At 36.1% G+C, this 24,285-nt stretch overlaps 1 protein-coding gene across 2 annotated transcripts in view; it reads right to left on the reverse strand.

Annotated features, from left to right (window-relative positions):
• Positions 1-3,173: 3,173 nt before the first annotated feature.
• LOC125231719 (palmitoyl-protein thioesterase 1-like) overlaps positions 3,174-24,285 on the reverse strand; it is a 41,170-nt gene continuing 20,058 nt past the window's right edge. Inside the window, exons 1-6 of one of the 2 annotated variants that reach the window (XM_048137261.1) lie at positions 19,012-19,310; positions 17,633-17,870; positions 15,310-15,474; positions 11,827-11,952; positions 6,135-6,285; positions 3,174-3,428 (exon numbers count right to left, since the gene is read on the reverse strand). In XM_048137261.1, the coding sequence (XP_047993218.1) occupies positions 3,303-3,428; positions 6,135-6,285; positions 11,827-11,952; positions 15,310-15,474; positions 17,633-17,870; positions 19,012-19,105 (900 nt within the window). In that variant the 5' untranslated portion in view covers positions 19,106-19,310 and the 3' untranslated portion in view covers positions 3,174-3,302. Of the gene's footprint in view, positions 3,429-6,134; positions 6,286-11,826; positions 11,953-15,309; positions 15,475-17,632; positions 17,871-19,011; positions 19,311-24,285 lie in introns of those variants that run through there. The other variant, XM_048137262.1, reaches the window with a different exon arrangement.

Genomic DNA, 24,285 nt, shown 5'->3' on the forward strand with positions numbered 1-24,285 from the left:
AGAAAAATGTTTCATATTTATGTATATTTCGATTTTCTCAAGCTCACTTTATATTTCCTCAACGTTACCTTACCTCAGCTGTTCTCTAAAAGTTTGTAAGTATACAACTTCCCTTTTTTGAAAAGTGGTAGATCATGCTCAGCCGACGTACTTTACCAGCCTCCCAATTTTTATCCATATCTAAGACGTGATCAATATATAAAAACTTTTTGAGAATTGCTCTCCTAATAACCAAAGTTAATAGCATAGGGCTCATTTAGAGCGCACGCATTTACATGATATTATTGTACACATTTGACTGTGATATTGACATGAATACATTCGGATGTTGTCAAAAAAATATTTCGCATGTGTTCAATTTTATGTTTATATGTACATTTATAATAGGAAATATGCACGTAACTCCAAAATGGCCAAAACATTTTTATTTGTAATCTTTATTCCTAAAAAAAACATACGTTTACTAAATACTTTTGAAGTTTAAATATCGTAAGTTAATAGTGAAATTAATTTTTAAAAAGTGGCCTCTTTAAATTCCCGCACAAATTCTCAAAACGCAACGTGACAAATGCACATACTAGCATCATTTTATGGTGAATAAAACAATTCAATACATTGCGGACTGTTGCGGTTACATACAATTCAGTAAAAAAATACCGCAATGTAATGAAACGCCCGTGCACACACTGTGTATTTGGGCCCTTATTTTATTTTACTTAGGGCAACTTGCACCAACGAAAATGAAGGGTTAACCCGAGGGTTAACCCACCATTTTATATGGAATTTGACAGATGACAGCCCACTAACCCTGAGTTAAGTGGTTGGTGCAAGTGGGCCTTATAACATTAGTAGGAGGTGATTTTGACAGATAAGTGATAAAATTAAAGAATTACTTTTACTTACAAGAAAGTTTTAATCATTGATTAGATTTCATAGCTTTATCACAATTTTCTACATTTTATTTACCTACTTAGTGACACGATTGTTTTAGGACACGTTTATCTGATATCCTCAATGTCTACAAAATCTGTTTGCAAAAAAGTTTACATTTACAAAGTTCTTTTACACGTAGGTACGTACTTTAAGTTTACGATTGACAATGTGCAAATTGCGGAAACTTTCCAAAAAAATCTTTTGAAAAATTCACGAAACTTTCACGAAAAATAAAGGAAATTTAAATTTATGAAATGGAAAGTTTCCATCCATACAATTGTCCATACAAATTATGGAAAGTTTCCGAAGTTTTCCTATGTCAAAGCTTTCCGTCGGCACGTCAGTAGATCTGAGGCTTTCTTATTTAGCGAAAACTTTTCACGCTTTCCGACCGGAGGACAGAAAACGGCCTTCTTGCATTCGAAGCATTAGAACCCTTCTGAAAAGGATTCTTCTTTATAAAACAAATTATCACTGTTGCAGTACATCACAATTACAGTAGCTATTCATTACTTTACACTAAAATTTACTAATATTAATGCTTCAGGCAAACATCACATTTTGTTAAAAATAAAGTATTTATTTTAAAGTATATTCCTTACCTAATACATATTAAACTATGAGACAATAATTCGAATAACTCTTTTGCTACAGAAAAGAGATTCAGCCGTTCAGTCTCTGTTACCAAAGACATATATAACTCCGTATAGACAGATAAAGTCTAAGAAAAAAACGTACCTCAGTACCATACAGAAAAAGGTATGGTGGCCTAGATGGCATTACACCTTTGGGGTACGCTCAGCTAGATGGCGCTAATACTAATATTTGACATTTTAACACATATTAAGCTAACAACATGGGCCAAATTGTCAAAACTGAGGTTCAAAAGTTTTAAGCCTGTGTCAAGAGATGGCAGTCTATGCACTGTGATTACACATTTTACTTCGACAGTAACTCTCTATAATACTCGATCCTCTTTGCTGTTACTAAGGACACATAAGTTAGTAAAAATTTAATAGGTTATCAAGAGTTGTAGAAACACACTGCCCACTTAATGAAAATGCACACTGAAAGGTTAACGCATAATTGTGCCATTATCTGGGTAAAGGGACCTTGTTGTCGATGGCGCTTACGACGTTATGATCGACGTTAGTGACGTTCGTGTACAAATATGACGCCGCGGGACGTAAGCGCCATCTACAATAAGGTCCCTTTACCCAGATAACGTCACAATTATGTATAGTATATCCTCACTGCAACGTACATTATATGTACGTAAAAATCTTCGATAACACTTTTGTGATTTTTCAGTGACACAGTAGTCGGGTAAGTGGTACCAACTGCCTTAACAAAATGACAGTCATTAGCATTTAGAACTCTTCTTAACATATTCACTACCAGACAAAAAATGGCGCACAACGTCAGAAACCGGTCGTAATTTATAACCGGCCGCTTGTGAGGCGAGAGCCCGCTCAGCGGGTATTCCGGAATCTGAACAAAGTTTACGAGTGTCCACTAGGCGCGTTCTTGGTTCCGAAAGTGTTAAACTAATTGGTCGGTAAACACGGTCAGTAAATTTACTTAACCTCTCGTGTGCCGGAACGTGGATCCGCGTTCGTAGGTATTGAACTCTAATTTAAAATTAATTAGAATTCAATATCTAATTATCTACGAACGTGGATCCACGTTCCGGCCGATACGAGAGGTTAAAAAATCGCTTTGTTTCTTGGGAAAATATATTATTATTATTTATTTAACCAACTTACATTTACAGAGAATCCAGAAAAAATATGCTAATCAATGAAAACTATAGAAAGATTACTTTAAAAGATTATGAAGAGGGGTCAAATCGAGTTGTCTTATTAGTCAAGGGGATAAAAGTATTGAAAAGGTTAGGAATCACTACAGTAGTTGGTTACAGTAGCGCCACCTAGCGAGGTAAAATGTCAGTTTGCCATCTCATTAATAAGCTGGACGTTGTTACTATTTTTCCACTTGAGCGACAACTTCATTCAGCGCAGTGAGCTGAATGTTGACACTTTCCGGCTAGAGAGCAGAATATATACTCTTAAAGACATATATAACTCCGTATAGACAGATAAAGTGTAAGAAAAAAACGTACCTCAGTACCATACAGAAAAAGGTACGGTGGCCTAGATGGCATTACACCTTTGGGAGACGCTCAGCTAGATGGCGCTAATATTAATATTTGACATTTTAACACATATGAAGCTAAGAATATGGGCCAAATTGTCAAAACTGAGGTTCAAAAGTTTTAAGCCTGTGTCAAGAGATGGCCGTCTATGCACTGATTACACATTTTACTTCGACAGTAACTCTCTATAATACTCGATCCTCTTTGCTCTTAACTAAACAAGGTATTTGTTGATGATGTTATCGATGAACCACGTCTCGTCGAATTGTAGATGGTCACCGGGCTGGGACAGGAATGCGAGTTTGCCGGCGCGGTCCATTGCCTGCAGCCCAAGCCGGTCCTGGAATGTAACAAGCATACATCATTAGCGCGGGTGCAATCAATCACATAAAGAGCACATAAAACAGAATGTCTATTTGGTAGAAACGGACATATTATGCCTACAGCTACTAAGCATCTTAGAAGGTATATATGAAAAGTGTTTGACGGATGTATGGTTTTCCGAATTGAAACGTCGTTCCATAGAAGCTTTTCTTTGGGGAAAACTAACGTTGCACTTAGTGCAGAACAATTTTGCACCGCGAGCCTGTAATTCACAAATTCATCGAACGCTTTTTTCTTTGTGACATTTTTCAAATCACTCTGCAATAACTATTTTGTGAAAACAGTTTTAAGTAGGGATACATTGATCGAATGTCCTTTCTAATACGTGACAATGTCAAATAGGAAAAGTGAACAAGCAGTTTTGTAATATATGTAAGCGCATCACCCTGTCAAAACCAGTAATAAACTAGCTACAGAGCAGTACGGTTGTTTACTTTCCGACCCCGCGACATACCATCTGGCGACGAGTCCGTTCTACCTACATACGTAGTGCATTATTAAAATTAATTTTCGTTAACATAATTACGCATAATGGCTAACTTTGTCGGAAACATAGGAGTTTTTGATCATTAAGTGCAAGAATGGGACGTTTTTTTCGGAAGGTTATCGCAGTTCATAAAACTGAATAAGATTTCGGACGATAATAAGAGTGCAGTGTTACTAACTCATTTATCGGCATTGCAACAGCATAGTTAATGTGAATTGATACTCAAATCAATCATAGAAATAACTAATGTTGATACATTTTTAACTTATTATAAATATATATAGACTAGCTTTTGCCCGCGGCTTCGCACGCGTTAAATTTGAAAATTCCGGAGTGCTCCATACAAACTTCCACTCCCCATTTTATTACGGAAGCAGGAGCTTAGAAAGAGACAAAAAGTAGCCTATGTCACTCTTGATCATTTCAACAATTTCTACTTAAAAAATCACGTCAATACGTCGCTCCGTTTTGCCGTGAAAGACGGACAAACAAACAGACACACACACTTTCCCATTTATAACATTAGTATGGATAAATGTAAATATAGGTACTCATCAATAAGTACGTAAGTTCTACCAATATTCTAGAGCTCGGGTTTCCTAGGATAGCGGTGCAGTCATACGAGTAATAAAGTCATAATTACTCCATACTAATAGGTATAGTCAACCAATTGGAATTGTCAAAATGACAAGCAGTAAGAGATTTCTCACAATATGATTTATATCGTCACTATGACATAGTTCTACAGTGGCCTAGGGTTCCAATTGGTTGACTGTACGAATATGGAGACGGCCACTATACCCAGCCTAAGTGCATTTTCACATTATCCGATCCGATATCGGATGTAGGACCGGTATCTCTTACATTTAAGCCGGCATCTTTGATTTTTGCCTTTGAAATCCTTCCGATATCCGATATCGGATCGGATAGTGTAAAGACGCACTAAGACTTATTGACATGCTATGTGGCAACTTCACAACCGTATTGCGTTCCGGCTTTTTATTTTATTTTATGGGTTTACATACAATTCATAGTATCATTTCCTGGCTAGCGTAAGTTACCTACATTCTCAACGAACCAATACATGTTGTGCAATTTCGATTATGAGACGAGAATGCTGCTCGTGATAGACGGCCAGGGAATGCTTAACATCGTGTTTCTTACCTTAGGATCCTGGACCGCTGAAGAGTCTGTAGTTGAGACCCTTGTCCAGGTTTATAAAATCCGAACCATTCCGACTCAAATGACTTCACCACGCTATCGCTGCCAAACTTACGAAGTTTTCTAACTTCTTCCTTGAGACTTTCTTACCTCAGTATAGATTTTAGATTGCTGCAGCACCTATGTTTACAATTAGGGTAAATCTACGTAAAAGTAACGTGAGTCACGACTTCGTTTAGTGTTAATTTGAACTACAGCTGCAAATGAAAGGATCTATGCATATATCGGGGAAGTAACACTTATTTAGAGATAGATTATGACTTGAACTTGCATCGTGAGTAAATGGAACATGCCCTGAAATCGTGACTCATGTTACTCTTGCCGCGGATTACGAAGTTTTGTAACTTCTTCCCTGAGACTTTCTTACCTCAGTATAGATTTTAGATTGCTGCAGCGTCTGCAGCTGAGAGCCTTGTCCAGGTTTATAGAAGCAGAACTATTCGGATTCCTGGGGCTGCACCATACTGTCTCTGTCGAACTTTCCCTTTATGAAGTTTTCGTTTCGTTTATAGCCGAATAATTTTGAAACTAACAAATATCTACTATAAATTTAAATAGATATCATACACGAAAGAAAAAACGACCAGGCCCACTGGTGGCCGAGCCGGGAATCGAACCCGGGTCTTCAGCTTACGCCACTAGACCACCCGCCCGCCCGCGGCTAGGCGGGCGGGTGGTCTAGTGGTGAAGACGCTAGCCGCGTAAGCTGAAGACCCGGGTTCGATTCCCGGCTCGGCCACCAGTGGGCCTTGTCGTTTTTTCTTTCGTGTATGATATCTATTTAAATTTATAATTTATATATAGTAGTGTGACTCCTAAAAAAAAAAAAACAACTCAAAAAATATTCAATAAAATAATTTGATTTGTTCCCTAGTTGTAAATATCTACTAAGTAGAAGCATTTTTTTCGATAGTAACTGTTAAATTTACTAGCTTCCCTGGTGTACATCCTCACCTCAGTGTAGATTTTAGATTGCTGTAGAGTCTGCAGCTGAGAGGCTTGTCCAGGTTTATAGAATCCGAACCATTCCGACTCTCGCGGTTGCACCATACTGTCTCTGTCGAACTTCACCATAACGAAGCTCTCCAGTTTTTGCAAGTTTGATCTGTAAATACACAAAATAGGACATTACGTTTCTGGTATCATTTTTATTCTTCATGCAGGCTTCTATCGCTAATTATACCTACTTTTCGTTACAGGCAGTTATACTCATTGAGATATTTTTACCAACCCCAAATAGGTACCTACTACCGGTGTCGTGGCAATAGACCTTTAGGTGTGACTGGTGTGAGTCGTCAGCAATAGACCCGAAGATAACACATTCTGACAAAAAATGGCGCGCTACGTCAGAAACTGGTCGTAATTTATAACCGCTCGCTTGTATGCCGAGAACCCGCCCAGCGGGTTGTCCGGCATCTGAGCAAATTTCACGAGTGAGTTCTTGGTGTCGAACGTGTTACAAGGTCCATCCCATGTTTCTGTAGCTTGCTCTATTTGAATAAAGAGTTTTCATGGGTACCTCGCCCATTTACATTTTATGTCATCACTAGCTTCTGCCCGCGGCTACGCTTGCGATAAATTCTAAAATTGCGGAATGCTTCATACAAACTTCCTCCCCCCAGTTTAGGGAAGTGGGGGTTAAAAAGAGGCAAAAAGTAGCCTATGTCACTCTCTAACCCTTCTACTATCTCCACTTAAAAAAACACATCAACACGCCGCTCCATTTTGCCGTGAAAGACAGCCAAACAAACAGACACACACACTTTCCCGTTTATAATATCAGTATGGATATTGCTACTTTGTCATCCAATCTACATTATATGCAAAATTTCAGCTCAATCAGATATCGGGATGTGTTATGTGGGTCACATTTTACTTCTACCTATACTTTTTCTACATCTACACAAACACATCTACTGCTTTTGTAATAGGCTGAAGAAATTCAAGCCTTGGACCATTTGCAGAGGCGCGGCCCACGCATTTGCCCCCAAAACCGAACCCTTTGCCTCCGATATTTCTACATTTCTATTGACACGAAATCAGATTCCAAAACTTCCAATAGAAGCGAAATTTCATAACAAGTTAACATCTTTCGACATTTTAATATACCTACCATAAAATGAATTATTAAGCACGGACTAAAGTGTCATTCGTTTATCGATACTTAATCGTAAATTAAAAATATTTTTGAACTAAAAGTTTCACATTCCCACATTCCCAGTCATGATTTTACCTTTGAAACAGATCGCCTATTACGTAATATAGAGCAATAGCTGGGTACATTTTTTTGTTTGTTTTAAGCTTGTGTCGAGAGATAGCAGTCTATGCACTGTGATTACACATTTTACTTTGACAGTAACTTTCTATAATACTTGATTATCTTTGGTCTGAGTTATAATTAGGAGTTAAGCCTTTATTATAAGGCAGAGAGATTATAATTGTAAGAGAATGTAAAGGAACGGGTGCCGAGGTATCAACAAAAATGCATAAGATATGAATACACTTGCGTTTACTGTCACGGTTAAAATAAGAATGTGAATACAAATGATCTTATGATTAATTACAACCAGGTTATGTGGGAAATTGTCATGTGTATGCAAAATGACGTTCTACTTTTGGACAAAGTCCAGATGCATCAATTGCATTAAGATGTTTTTTTGGGGCACTAGTTTCAAAAATTTGTACAATAATATTTCCTATGTTGAACTAAAATTTCTGGCACGCTTATGCTTTTAATAAAATCTTGTAAACTAACAAGTAAATATTTCTTTTAAATGATGAAAAAGATATTACGAAAGAATGTGGAAGGTGGTGGAAGTAAAGGGAGAGGAAAACCGAAGAAGTGGCGGATGGACTGTGTGAGACATGATATGGAACTTAAACAAGTTAATGATGAAATGACAAGTGATAGAGATGTATGGAAAAGGAAGACATGCTGTGCCGACCCCAAGTGACTGGGATAAGGGCAAGAGAATAAAATAAAATAAATCCATACTAATATTACAAATGGGAAAGTGTGTGTGTCTGTTTGTTTGTCAGTCTTTCACGGCAAAACGGAGCGACGAATTGACGTGATTTTTAAAGTGGAGGTTAGAGATGGGCGCTGACGGGTAAATACCGGGAAAATACCCATATCTACCCAATCTACCCGGTATTTACCCGTATCTACCCAAATGAGCGGGTATAAAAAATAATCTAATGAAATTAAAGATTATTCTTAATTTACATGACTGAAATATATTTTTCTACTAAAATAAATATATATATTTGACTAACTAATATTAAAATGTTAACAGAGATTCCAAATATTCCATATATCATGTGTAATTTACCACATTCAATTAAAAAGTTGTATTCCCCAGATGTTTTAGGCCCACTAAATATTCAAATAACTTACTTAACTTAAACACGGTGGACAGACAAATTCAAATTCATTAGCCAATTAGGTCACAGCTTTGCAAAACGCCAGGTAGTTGCATCCGTATTGAAAGGGTGCAATAAGTCACTTGACCGGTCAGTTACTTTTTTTTATTTTTATTTATGGGATACTTATAATTTAGTTTGTACTTAGTTAAACAAGCGTCACGTCCATGTGTGATTTTAATTAACACTTGCTTTGAATTCGGACTGTAATAATGCCTTCTATGTGACTTCGGCTAGATACTGGACTTCGGCTAGATAGTAGGCTTTACCAAACAAACAGCAAGTAACATTTTAGTGCTATAATTTTGGTTTTCGACGCTAAAAGCTACTATAGATGTCGTATAAAGGTTTTCGGCGTGACCGCCTGTCGTATAAAAGCCTCCAGTCACACCTTTTAGCTCTATAAGCTTGTACCGCTAAAAGGTGTTATTAGGAAGTGATGTAAACGTTTATATCACCATTTTATAGAGCCGCTATAGTCCTGGTCTATAACAGGATCAAATATGACTACTATAGGTCTATATTATTGTATAATAGTGTTAGGAATCACTGCTATGCAATCAATTTGCGCTACTAAGGTTCCCGACAAGCCGCTATAGTTGTTGCGTTATACAGCTAAAAGGTGTTATTAGGAAGTGATGCAAACGTTTATATCACCATTTTATAGAGCCGCTATAGGCCTGGTCTATAACAGGATCAAATATGACTATTATAGAACAATATTACTGTATATTGGTGTTAGAAATCACTGTTATGCAATCAATTTGCGCTATTAAGGTTACCAACAAGCCGCTTATAGTATTTTTAGTAGTTGTGTTTTAACAGATTTAAAACCTAACTATACCACTATTTTGGGATATAGTGGCTTTGGAAAACACTGCTATAGTATTTAACACTGTATAGTGGTGATATGAATACCATTATAGAGCTATTTTTATAATGAAGTTTTCAGGATACGTTTATATAGCTTTGAAAAGGTTATAGTCGTTTTCTAATGCCTTTGATATCTCATCGCCGTATACGCCACAATGACTATTTAAATATCACAGACCTGTTGAATAATGATTTCGGTATCTCTTTTAAAACACAATAGCGTTATAGCTGAGTTTACTATATATTTTATAAACCAAATCAGATATATAAGAGTAGAAAACGATTACTTTTAAATGACAATTTTGACCTTAAAAGGCTGCTTTATGGTGTTTATACATCTTAATTATGAAATCAGGCCAAAGATGCGGTATCTGGTTCCGTACAGTGTTTTTCTAGAAATTAACTTTAAAAATACACATAGCGACCAATTGTAGTTTAGATTTGTCATACTAAAAAGAAAACAACATTTATTAATACTGTTTAAAAGATCTTTCTACAGTAAAACATTGAAAACAAGTATTGTTTTCTATATAAAGAACTTATAAGTTAAACTGAATCATAGTTAAATTCTCATGCAACCCTAATTGAATCCACGATGGCGGGCTCATGGCAGTGAATGCGTATGATAAGTGATATAGTCGAACTATAAAAGCGTATGTTTTACTTCTTGGATCCATAGTAGAAACTATGGTGCCAATAATTTTATTGTATTAAATTATATTTATTTATTTTATTCAAAACATGGTATAAATCGAGGGCGCATTTAAAATACTCCATTAAACTAATATTCTTTTAACGGTAAAATTTCCATCGCATACCTTTTTGCAGTAATGATGGAAGTATACGAAATCCAAATTATGTTAATTGACACTAAACTTCACAAGTTCACACGCCACTTTTCGTTAAGTTCCTCGTTTAGAACAGTTTTTGTTAAATATTACACACATTAAATTATTTTAGAAATTTCGCATTAAAAGGGACGGCAACTGCTATTATAGAACAAAATAACCTGTATAACGGAATCTCAAATGCTACTATAGCATACATTGATACTATAATAGCGTTACTGTGTCCTCTATGTCAACAAATTAGCACAATAGTCATCATTCCTACAACAAATTATAGCACAATAGTCATCAAAACTAGAAAGTCTGTGCATGTAATGGGTATCAGACTTTACAATATACTGCATGATGACATAAAGCAAGCTTCTAGCGATGCAATATTTGTCCGCAAACTAAAATCCATCCTACTTGAAATGGCTTGCTATACTTTGGATGAGTTCCTTGATACCTACGGGTCATTGACTGGATCGTGTACCTACTAATGTAATATGTGTGTCTGCATTACTTAGAATACCCAATGTGAAATGTGATTTTTTTTTTCTAAATAATCATTGTATGTAAATAATTGACGTGTAAATGTGAATAATTTACCAATAAACATCTATATCTATATCTATTACATCACCATTATAGACCTTAAACGTCACTGATGATACTGCTATTATAGGCCTATTATATCACTAAATGGCTGCATAATTGCGCCAAATCGGCTCTACAGTACCAATATAGACTATTTATAGGACCATTTAGTGTGATTTAATTTGGTGTCCTCGACCACTATAGGACGAGAAATTGTTACTTGAGAGGAACTATAATAAGCACACAAAATTTCATCCCCATCGGTTCAGCCGTTTAGGAGGAGGAGGTAACAAACACACAAGCATGTCAATGATATTTAACAAATTCCTTATTCAATACAAATACTTCGATATATGTTTATAGAACTATGTATATTAATAAAATATAAATATATTATACAATACCAAGAAAACATTTTTTCACGATTAAATTCAATTTATGACCCATTTTATTACAATATTTATTTATACCCACCCATTAGGGTAGAAAAGGTAAATATCGGGTAGATTGGGTAAATACCCGGTAAATACCCGATAGATACCCCGGGTATTTTCCCGCCGCCCATCTCTAGTGGAGGTAGTTGAAGGGATGGAGAGTGACATAGGCTACTTTTTGTCTCTTTCTAACGCAAGCGAAACCGCGAGCTAGTAATACATAAATAAATATTGGGGACACCTTACACAGATCAACTTAGCCCCAAACTAAGCAAAGCTTTTACTATGGGTGCACGTGCTAAGCGACGATATACATACTTAAATAGATAAATACATACATATATACATAGAAAACATCCATGGCTCGGGAACAAATATATGTGCTCATCACACAAATAAATGCCTTTACCGGGATTCGAACCCAGGACCGCGGCTTAGCAGGCTGAGCCAGACCGGTCGTCAAATGATTTCGAATGACGATGATGATGATACCTGTATGTCTCGTTGATCGTCAACTCGTTGTTGATATCAGCGAGGAAGATGCTCTTCCTCTTGTATTCTTCCTCACTGAGCGGATCGTGCCAGTAAGTAGCTTGGACCAAAGATAACTGGAGCCATCTGAAAGTAAGATATGAAAATGTAAGAAATAAAATTCTGTATAACCTAACCACAAAATTAAAATTTTGATAAACCCCCGACCGCGACATAGTGGAACGATTTTCATGAAATATGGTTAAACACTCCCGACTAGCTCAGCTTTCAGACAAAAATAACTAAATCTAAATCGGTTCATCCGTTCGGGAGCTACGATGCCACAGACAGACACACACACACAGCCAGACAGACAAACAGACAGACAGACACGTCAAACTTATAACACCCCGTCGGTTTTTGCGTCGGGGGTTAAAAATACATCATCAGACTTTTAGTCGCAAAACAATTAATCAAGTTAATTCGACATATCATTGGTACCTAAATAAGTAAGGGCCCTATAATACTAACGAGACGCAAGTGAGTCGAAACGAGGCGAGCGCGCAATGAGGTATTTTTCAACTAGTTAGTATGACAGGGCTTTAGGGCGCTATCAATCTCCACATTGAATACATTTTAAAGGTCTAAGCGTGAAGAGGTATAGATATACAGAATTATCTCCATTTGCATCCATACTAATATTATAAATGGGAAAGTGTGTGTGTCTGTTTGTTTCTCCGTCTTTCACGGCACAACGGAGCTACGAATTGACGTGATTTTTTAAGTGGAGATAGTTGAAGGGATGGAGAGTGACATAGGCTGTTTTTTGTCTCTTTCTAACGCGAGCGAAGCAGAGGGCAAAAGCTAGTTTATACTATTTGTAGATTAAGGACACACGACACGAGTAGGTACCTACTTTGAACTTTCTCCAAATCTTACTTGTTTTCATCAACTTATCTGCTTAATTGTTTCATAGCTTACTAAAAGGTCAAACGGTCGTTTTCCCCGCTTATCTTATCTTTAGGTACACAAACCCTCGTGCCCGTTCCAGTAAATAATATAGCAGTAGCAGTAATAGCAGCAAATAAATCCATACTAATATTATAATTATAAAAATATTACAAATGGGAAAGTGTCTGTGTCTGTTTGTTTGTCCGTCTTTCACGGCAAAACGGAGCGACGAATTGACGCGATTTTTTAAGTGGAGATAGTTGAAGGAATAGAGAGTGACAAAGGCTAATTTTTGTCTCTTTCTAACCCCCCACTTCCCTAAAATGGGGGGGTGGAATTTTTTATGGAGAATTCCGCAATTTTCGAATTTAACGCGAGCGATGCGAGCAAAAGCTATAGTAATGTATAGTATTTGTTTATATCCAAGGTCTGTGTACTGATCGTGATCGAGTATGGAAATCAAATGCAAATACTGGCGGCTAATACAAACATCGCCTAGTTAGAAACAGCATCTTACAACAGAAGTGTACCTAAAGGTAAGTAAATAATAGGTATTTCGTGTTTGGATACTTGTCACTGAATATCTAAATACTAATTGCGAAAAGATTACGTTTCGAAACTTTTCAAGGCTGAAATCGTAAGCACGGAAGGATATGGCACGCTAGACGGTAAGCAGTCAACATAGTCTATGGACACCTGCAACTCCAACATGAGCGTTGCTGATGCTAATACACTCGCTAATACCTTCGTTTTGTATAAATAAATAAAAAGTTTCAGTAGCTACTTTGTATATATAAAAAAAAATTGTATAAAATCTCAACCTATACAGGGTTTTATTTATTAGGTATGATCAAAGAGGATCGAGTTTTATAGAGAGTTACTGTCAAAGTAAAACTTGTAATCACAGTGCAAAGACTGCCATCTCTCGACAGAAGCTAAAAACTTTTGAACCTCAGTTTTGACAATTTGGCCCATATTGTTAGCTTGATGTGTTAAAATGTCAAATATTAATATTAGAGCCATCTAGCCGAGCGTTCCCCAAAAGTGTAACGCCATCTAGGCCACCGTACCTTTTTCTCTATGTATGGCTATGAGGCACGTCTTTTATTCTTAGACTTTATCCGTCTATACGGAGTTCCATATGTCTTTGGTATGATCAATGGGCAAGAACAATCTAGAGCTAGTGAGACCAATAAGTAGGTAGTTAGGGAGTAGGTAACTGTGTAAGTACCTAATAATAATCTATTAAAACTGTGCCTATTGTCAAGTAGCATCGCACAAGCTGTAATTTAAACTGGATATGGCAATAAATAATAAAGTATTACGAAGGTCACCCAAGGTCAACCTACACTGAAGGATCAATAACAATTCCATATGTACTTCCATATCCATATTGGATGGCAGTTGCGTGACAGGAATGTTAAGTGAGAATGAATTAGTTATAGTGGTGTTGGTGATAAATATCGTCGTTAAATGTGAACCTCGTCCCTAACCCCTACAGATACATAGGCTAAATACAACAATATATAATTTTTAAGAGAAAAAAAACCGCCTTCCTTTGGGGTTCTGGTGATAAATACTTTCAAATGTTGGATTATGTTATCAATTCGTCTGTATATTTTTTAATGTTTGTTATTCGATATCTCCGTCATTTCTGATCCAATTTTGAAATTTGGATGATTCTGAAGTACTTACAGATGAGAATGATTATCAGAACGGAACTCTAACCAGGGGCGGCTCACTCTTCATCAGCAGTTCCACTGCACCAAATGTCACTGTTCTGGACGTAAGTGCATGCTGTTCTTATAAAAATACCAAAGTCACTATAAGTGTGCCGTTCAGATTTGAGGAGTTCCGTTCTGACCATCATCAGCAGTTCCACTGCACCAAATGTCACTGTTCTGGACGTAAGTGCATGCTGTTCTTATAAAAATACCAAAGTCACTATAAGTGTGCCGTTCAGATTTGAGGAATTCCATTCTGACCATCATCAGGAGTTCCACTGCACCAAATGTCACTGTTCCGTACGTAAATGCATGCTGTTCCTTTAAAAACACAAAAATCACCATATGTATGCCTTTCAGGGGACCAATCTGAATGCATATACATTCAATAAAAAAAAATTTTTCAAAATCGGTCCAGTAACGACGGAGATATCGAGGAACAAACATAAAAAAAAACAGACGAATTGAGAACCCCTTCCCTTGAGATTTGGAAGGCGGTTAAAAATATAAGCGAATAATACCTATTAGTGATTTTGTATGTAATAAATATTATGTGACTAATCGCGTCATCAGCGCGATACCTGTTCGCCACGGGCACACTACACCTGCCAGAGTTGTGGTCGTGTTTGTCGCTCCTGTATTGGCTTACACAGCCATGAGAAAGCCCCACTTGACACTGCTTGTATAGGTACTCTGTTATAGACTTAAAGGCCAATGATGATGATGACTAATATCATTCACAGGAATCACAGGTTTTATGTGACAAGGCCGTATGATATGAAGATCTTGCCTGCAGATAGTTTGTGACGGGGAAAAATCGTCAACTTACCTCTGATAAGCCGCATAGTTTAGTAGCTCTCTGATATAGTCACAGGTTTTATGTGACACCGCCATGCAGTGAGGAAGTCCGTAGACGCCTTGGTGTTGCCCACCAAGGGAAATGAAGCTCTTGATTGGAGGCAACTTGTGGCCGCAACGTTGGATCATGCCTCGCCTAAAATAGGAAATAGTTGGAGTTAAATTAAAACCGATTTTTGTCAACTGAAATAGGTAGATACCATAAAGTAATCAAGTCTAGAGATTTGTATAGCCTACAAACGTGTTTTTTATTTCTGAATTTCTTACGTATGAAAACAAACAATAATAATAATAATATGTCTAAGCTTTTGATTGATATTTCAAAATTGGTCTCTTAATGCACCGCCTACAATCTTCTCTGCTTTGCCCAAAGGTTGACTGGTAGAGAATGCCTCATGGCATTAAGTTCACCTTTTGTACATTAAGTTGTTCTTTTGTGCAATAAAGTTTAAATAAATAAATAAATAAATAACACAATTTAACCAAAAGCGATATACCACTGTAACTTCTGTTTAGTCTAACGACGTATCAAATTTAATGGAAATCTAAATCTAATATCTGGTTTTTTTTTTTTGCGATTTCAGCATTGGTCCATCTTGTTCATTATGACCTCAAAAGTCACTATTATCTATACAATATAGAAGCGTGACTAGGAACAATTTCAAAACAAATAAAAATATATTACAAAATAATTTGTTTTATTTACTACTTAAATTAGGTTTTTGTGCTCCACTGTGTGTAAAGAAGGGTAATGTGTTAGTCAATTTTAAATGTGTGTTGATTAGTGGCACTCCAGATACCAAACGCGTGGGTTCGATTTCGATGATTCTTGCGTCAATCGATTAGTCGTAATTGCCCGTTACAAAAAGCATGTATATTAAAGGCTACATTATAAAAAATAAGGTTTTTTGTACGAATCCGCTGTATCGTTCGCGATAACGTGCCAATTTGTTAAATCTTACCTTTAATGGTATAACAATTAACAATACGAACCATGACACGATCCATGATTTGTAGTTTGTATCATCAACAACACAGCTCTGAATATCTACAGATAAAGTGCCAAAAATATGTAAGTATACAGAACTTTATTGCCTGTACATTGAGATGTGCATATATATTTTTGGCATTTTGTATACAACTCAGCTGTGTTGTTGACTGTACCTACACTCGGTACGCTATACGCTTGACACTGCGGCAAAATAGGCACATAGCCAGCGATTAGAAATTTACTTTTACTTGTACTATTATATATTCTGTGCTTTTACTGCCCAGGAAAAATCATTGTACCTACATACTACAAGCTATAGTTATCTAACATTCTTGCCATTGCTGGTTTTATGTCTGACATTATCACTTGACTAAGTTTTATGACTGTGATTTTTGTTGAGTGTGTTAACAATAAAAAAAGTTTTTTTGGCTCAATGGTTGACTGATTAAAAATGCTTTTCGATATTAAGCCTGCCTTCTGCCATTTGTGCTTCCTAAAAGTATATATAATAGGTACAATAAAGGCAAAATAAAAACCAAATATTGCCAGCCATCCAAAGATCTAAGACATATAAAATGGGACTATTATGTAATTAATGTATTTTGTTTGAAAAGCAACTATTCTTGATAATAGTAATGGATGTGTTGTGTCATATCATTGTGGTCAAAGAGCAGACATAAACAACAGATAAATTGAGGACAAATAATATTTACCTCTTTAATTAGTATTAACATAAATTAATCAGCAACTTTATACAATTCAACCTATAGAGCTTAGTAATTTTAGTACTTACCACAAATCCACAATACAGAAGTTCTCAAAAAGTTTGTACAAAAATTAAGGAAAAAGTTAAATTTGTTTTTATTATTCCTATTTTTTTACCAAGATTTTTTTGATGAATTGAAATTATAGTAAGTTTTATTTCGTCATTAAGGTTCTCTAGTATCTATATTTTCTTAATTATAACAATTACCCTGTATATGTATATCTCATGAAAGTCGACTTATATTACTAAATGTTGGTAACAAAATAGGATCAATTAAAATTTGCTGACATGGCTATGTACAAACTTTTTGATAACTGCTCAATAATTCAAAAAATTCTAATATGGCACAGTCTACATCAGACATCTCTATTAAAACTTATTGGTAACTTGTAGGTAATTTATGGGTGGTAACTTTACTAACTTTTAACTCATTGTTTTGTGATAATTTTACAATTGACAAAATTATGAATCTTACAAAAAAACCAACATACTGCTGTACCCAAAACATCCATATAGGTCAACTATAAAAATACTTACAAAAACTGGCATCCCTGTGAAAAACCAATCACATGAAAGCCCTTTTCTAATTTAGGGTCTGCCGCAAGTATTCTGCAGGCATACTCCACTTGGTCGTTAGGGTTCATGAAGAAACCACTCTCCCGGTCCTCAATAGTGTTGTTCCCAAACCGTAGGGACGTGACATATACATTTGGTATCTGTTTTTCTAGGAATGTTTTGAAGCCACCAAGACTGTAGTACGCACAGCAGGTGTCACCTAAAAATAAATAAAAAATGTAGTATCCTCAAAGTACTTTAATGCACAGTTTCATATATCTCATATTTGGACTGAAATTGATGTTTTATATGAAAGAAAAGTAACCATTGACCAGCACTGTACTGAAATCAATATGCGTGCTACAGAGCGCATGCACAGAAGCATTTTTTTTAGTACCCAAAATAAAACTAACATCCCACCAAAAACATTCTGGGTAGCGGTTTTGGCGACAGATTGGTGCAATGGTGTCATGGAGCACCTGGTTTTGTACCCTTGTGTACCCTTCAACGGCCAAGTCACACAACATTAACTATAATAATAAAGAAATTGCAGTAAGGAACCTTACACTTGGCACAACTTTGTCTAGATTTCATTACTTTTTGAGATATACAAGCAGCTCCATCGAGACTTGGTTAGCTTTTTACAGAATGTTTTTGGTGGGATTTCACTTCTTTTTGTAGAAACGTGGGCATGAAATGAAGCGGCCCACCAAGTTGAATATTTTTTGTAAAGGCGGCATGTCAATCTCTAATAGTTTGGTAGGGCTCTTGTGTTTTCTAATCAGAGTCACCAGGTACTCCTGATCTATGATTATCCTAGTTTTTATAGTTTTCCCTATATGTGGCCATTAAACCCTAACCCCCTTATTCATAAACGTAAATTAAAGTTATCAAGCCAATATAGTTTGTTTGTCCCTTTCCGACGTATCAGTGTTATCACACTTTCTATCAAAAGGGACAAACAAACTTTATCGGCTTGATAACTTTAGTGTACGTTTATGAATAAGGGGGTAACTCTGTAACAAATTTCTGAGTTGTTGTTGGGAAGTAATAGTTTTTATTCTGATGATCATGAGTGAGTGTCATAATTGCGAAACTTTGGTTTTGCTTAACTTCGGAACTAAATGACCTACAGACTTGAAATTTTAATTTTATGTATGTGATTATAGCTTAATTACTGGATGACGAAAATTTCTGCGTTCTGGTATTATCCAGAGGTTCTCAAATGCCTGAAAATGCGGCGAAATGGTTCCAGTAAAGGATGGTACGGCAGTGTTTGCTTCGCGCTCGACTTGGCGGGGCACTACCGTGCCCCCTGATATGATTTGACAATAACTCATATTGCACGGAAAAAATCTTACCCATTCCATGCCATAACACAATCGGTGTCGGTGTTTGACCAGCTCCAACAATTATAACGTGAATTAAACTAACTAACGATATCAACAGCTTCATTGTTTATAGCAGATCGTGACACCAAAATACCAAATAATTTTATGAAACCGCTTTGGAACTATGCAATCACAGTCACATTGAATTTATACTGAACTGAATTATACTTAAACACGGATTTTATTCGAAATCAACAGTTTTTCTTATTTATTACATTCCGAAAGACACGAAATAAGACCGGACACCACAAGCGTAATATTGAAATGAATAATTTAATAATAAATTCAATAACAAAGAACTGTCATCGTCTGTCAGTAACGTGCCAAAAATTGAAAAAAGCGCCATTGCGCGCGCATGTCTTGGGGATTGACTCCAAAACAAGTAATAAAGCTTCGTAGTCTTATGTCAAGTACGGTTTGCTAAAAAATCTATAAAATATGTTATACTCTGGCACACGTACTTTTTCAGCACGAAAAGCTATAAATGTAAAAAAATGTAGGCGCAAAAACAGAATATTTAACAGGATATGTCTGAATATGAACATTATAAAAAAGACGAGCTTAAATGTGCATTTAAAAAAATCATGATCAAATGCAAAAGCGATTTAAGTGTGTACGAAGTACGAACAAGCACGAGCCGCTATGCTTTACTTCATTCCTTAGGAACGATACCCTGTCAAAGTTGTCAGACTGTTATGGCGGTTTCGTCAAATCGCCATTATCTGTACAAAACAGAACGAAATAATTGAATTTCTCGTATTTAATATGTTTCACGTAATTAAATATGTTGATATCTGTACCTGTGTTTATATTATTTCAGATAGGTATTTCACATAGAGGTTGTCCATTAGCAGATCTCAAGGGAAACTGTTATGCCTGAAGTTTTATTGTAGGCGTTAAATTGGTAAGTACCTTTGTAATTATAATTATCTTTTCCTTTATTGCATTTTGGTAATTATCATTTTTACTATTTCAATCAATAGTTCCTAGGTATATTTTCTTCGTCGGGCACTCTTTTAGGAATCAGGGAAGGCAGATGACTTTTCCTCAAGTTGCTGTAAACTACACGCCTATAAGAAAGTACCTACATAATAGTGATGCTTCACTTATTCACCAATTCGGAACACCAATGAAATACCGTAATGTATTGAAACTCGCATGTGAGTTCTAGCATCGGATAATTGAACACTTAGGATAAGGGATACCTATTACAGTAGTACATATTACCTACTCAATGGCTTGGGCAAGTCAATGGTGTCAAAGTCGAAGAATTAATTACAAAAAATAGTACGAAAAAAAAAACAACTGAATAACATTTTATCAATTTATTAATCGTTTAAAAAAACAAATTAAAACTGAAACTGTAGCCTTCCTAATTCGTGTTAATACAATCTTAGGTCTTTTCAGATCAAAAAAATTACGAGGTAACATTATGTTCGTTTTTAGGGTTCCGTAGTCAACTAGGAACCCTTATAGTTTCGCCATGTCTGTCTGTCCGTCCGTCCGTCCGTCCGTCCGTCCGTCCGTCCGTCCGCGGATAATCTCAGTAACCGTTAGCACTAGAAAGCTGCAATTTGGTACCAATATGTAAATCAATCACGCCAACAAAGTGCAAAAATAAAAAATGGAAAAAAATGTTTTATTAGGGTACCCCCCCTACATGTAAAGTGGGGGCTGATATTTTTTTTCAATCCAACCCCAACGTGTGATATATTGTTGGATAGGTATCTAAAAATGAATAAGGGTTTACTAAGATCATTTTTTGATAATATTAATATTTTCGGAAATAATCGCTCTTAAAGGAAAAAAAAAAGTGCGTCCCCCCCCCTCTAACTTTTGAACCATATGTTTAAAAAATATGAAAAAAATCACAAAAGTAGAACTTTATAAATACTTTCTAGGAAAATTGTTTTGAACTTGATAGGTTTAGTAGTTTTTTAGAAAAATACGGAAAACTACGGAACCCTACACTGAGCGTGGCCCGACACGCTCTTGGCCGGTTTTTTTATAGAAGGCCAAGATATATTTTGCATGACACAGATCATATTCAATGTCATCAAAATAGATATTTGTGACCTGTAGCAAGCACAACTTGCGTTCTTGCCCTAAAGTCCATACTACATCAAGCGCGACTGCAAGTATGGACTCGCGGGCGAAAGTGCAACTTGTGTTAGACTGCCTGATATGCATTTTTTGATATGTTTATTTTTAGAGTCCTTATAATAAGGCACAAGCAGAAGTCAATATTCCGAAATAATACTTCTTTCACATGCAATTTTCAAAGTTTGGCTGGAATCAGTGTTGGAAAGGCATATAAAGGGCTAAGTACCTCATTTTTGTTGCTCCAACACTCACTTTAATGTTAAACGGCGCTCCCTGGGCTGTTATAAATGTGCCATTGCGTCATCGCGCTGTCCCTGTCACACCATGTTATATGTAAGAACATTTAGAACGGCCAAGCCAGTGTGGGAGCACCATAAGAAAAAGGCAAAGTGAAAAACTTATTGTCTATTTTCCTTGGGCCTTCAATGGGTGAGAGTTAAATCTACCACCGCGAAACATCGGCCTTCCGGGATATCAACTAAGCTGTTTGCAATGAGATTTTCCGCTTTTCCTTTCTTCCAAATACAAAAGCACGGGTCATAGCTAAGTGTGGCAGCTGACTATTGAGACTTTAGCTCAGAAATCCATTAACACAATATCAGGGATAAACCTCTTTATAATAAATATATCAATCCATCTTTCGTAAATAAGACTCGATAAGTTTCAGCATAACGTTACCTCTTCATTTAAAATATATGTATAGGATAGGTAGCTGCAACGGCTGGTCCATACAAGCCGATTCCCAACGGTTTGCCTAAAATAGATTACTAGTAAAGTAGGTATCTAATGTTAAGGTAGGTTCCCTTTTGCTCTCTTTGCTTAGCAGAAATTGTCACCAGCCGCCACTGATAGGTAGGTAGTAGAATAGTATTAATATCATCCAAACTCTTATCCTACAAGGCACGTGGTCACTATTTTTCATATCTTTGATATACTTATCTAGTTTATAAGTACCTACCTATCACTACCACGAAATAATATTTTTGTTATAAGTAGCTATATAGATAAAAAGATTAGAACTTCTGAATTACACAGGTAAATTTAATGATCTAGATATAATTAGAGATCTTAAGAAAACAAAATCCTTTATTATGGTCGTCTTGTTTTTGATGAACTAATGACAATCAGTTCGGTTAACACTAATTAAATAACTTTATTTCAAGATATTCGACTATACAGTCAGCTGCATATAATTCTGCTTCCGTTCTGTGTAAAATATTTTAAGCCTGACTAATCCATGGCACCATACAATTATTCGCTATATGTAGCTGACTATACCCGATAATACCATATTTTTTGGCATGTAAACATATTATTTAAGGGAGCATTCAAAAGAAAACTGTATCTAAGTAAGACATTGCTTTAGCAAAACAAACATAAAATTATTTCACAGAAGTAGGTACATACCAAACGTTTTGAAAATTATATAAAATTGTACATGGCACATTAATCTAAAGCTTCCATCGAACTTTTAAGATATGAATTACAATCCGTCTAGTATTGAAATAACCAAGTGAAATGAAATGAAACTTTTCAGTTTATCTCATTTATGAAAAAATATCTAAATTTTTAGAGGACATCTGTGTTATGTATTAAACTTCTATACAATCATTTGATTTAACACCATCCTTAAATATTATCATCATAAAAAAATGGTATCACTATCATACTCCCTAAATCACATCATCGGTATTCTATTAGAATACTTATCCTTACTGACTTAACTTAGAACTAACTAGTCTACCTCATCACAGTCTCATAAAAGGAATCACAAAAGTCTATTCCATAGAATCACGCCGGTTTCGTTTGTGCAGCACATCTATCCAGTCCTATAGAACACAGTGCGTCCGACATGATCCCAATCTAGTGTAACTAGACGGTACAGCCTCAACGTAAAATTAATCAGATCCTATAGGATTCTCATCGAATCTGTGTGCTTAAGTATGTTGTGTTCTATGCTTCGGAGTTTCCTCGGTTCCACATAGTCGCTGGAATCGGAGGACTCCTGCTGTTTGTGGAGGTTGTAGGAGCGGATCCGCCGCGCCCTTGTGTCGGAGTCGTACATGAGAGTGTGAGTGCTGCCCTGTCTCGACCTGAAGGCTAGCTTGTAGGGTGTACTGCTCTGCACGTCGGACATGGACCGGATGTGACGTCTGAATTTGGACTCCTTTGTGAGAGGTGCCACTGTGAATATCGTTTCTTTCTTCGAGTCTTCTACGGATCTGGAAAGAAGGAAAAATAAGATTAGTATTTTGCGTGGATACACAATCGCGAAAGAGTTTCCTTTAAAATAGATAACGATTGTCTGTGTCATAGATGTAAATGCGGGTAAACTATTAGATATCGATTAGATGTAGTGCAGCCTCTAGAAGCATAATTTCTGTAGAAATCGGCTGAAGTGGATAGATTCGGATTTCACAAGGGATTAATAAATTCAATAGGTAGGTATATTTTACACGAGTTTATTCAAATAGAATAGAACAGCGTCACTGTTTACGAATTCGAGTTGAACCTGTCATACACGTGGGAGACATTTGTTTGAATCGATCCTCGGACTAATAATATACTCGCTACACGGACAAGAGTTCAGTAATTGAGACAAGAAATAGATACCTATGCATTTAAAAAATTGGAGTAACTTATAAGTACCTTTGTTTGCCAAAAAAGGGTCATATTTTATTCGGCTATAAACTGCTTTAACAGTTGCCTAAAGGAATGGATACCTATCTATATTAATTGTTTCAGTCACTTTCAGCTGAATCCATCGGATATAGCTAGTAATTAATTGCCAATTTCCTGCAAAATCGGAGGCATGCACAAACAAACCAGCAGCATAAGTAACTACTGTTTAAAATTAAACATGTGGCTTAAAATAAACATCATTTATTTGAAGCGGTAATAAAATCCTTGCAGCGAGAGTAACTATCTAACCTAACCGCTTTGTTCTTACAATTTTGAACTATATTACTTTAAAAAAAGTGTTTTAACACTTAACCCTCCATTCGTCCTTTGATAGCATCAAAACCGTTCCCGACGCCTTCAATGATAAAGAACAGTTCAAGGCTAAACCTTGAAATAATAAGATAATTGTAAAGTGCACAATATTAATGACTTGTAGGTAAAGTTGTTTTGATTGTTAAC

The sequence above is a fragment of the Leguminivora glycinivorella genome, chromosome 12 (assembly GCF_023078275.1).
Source record: "Leguminivora glycinivorella isolate SPB_JAAS2020 chromosome 12, LegGlyc_1.1, whole genome shotgun sequence".
Taxonomy (NCBI): Eukaryota; Metazoa; Arthropoda; class Insecta; order Lepidoptera; family Tortricidae; genus Leguminivora; species Leguminivora glycinivorella.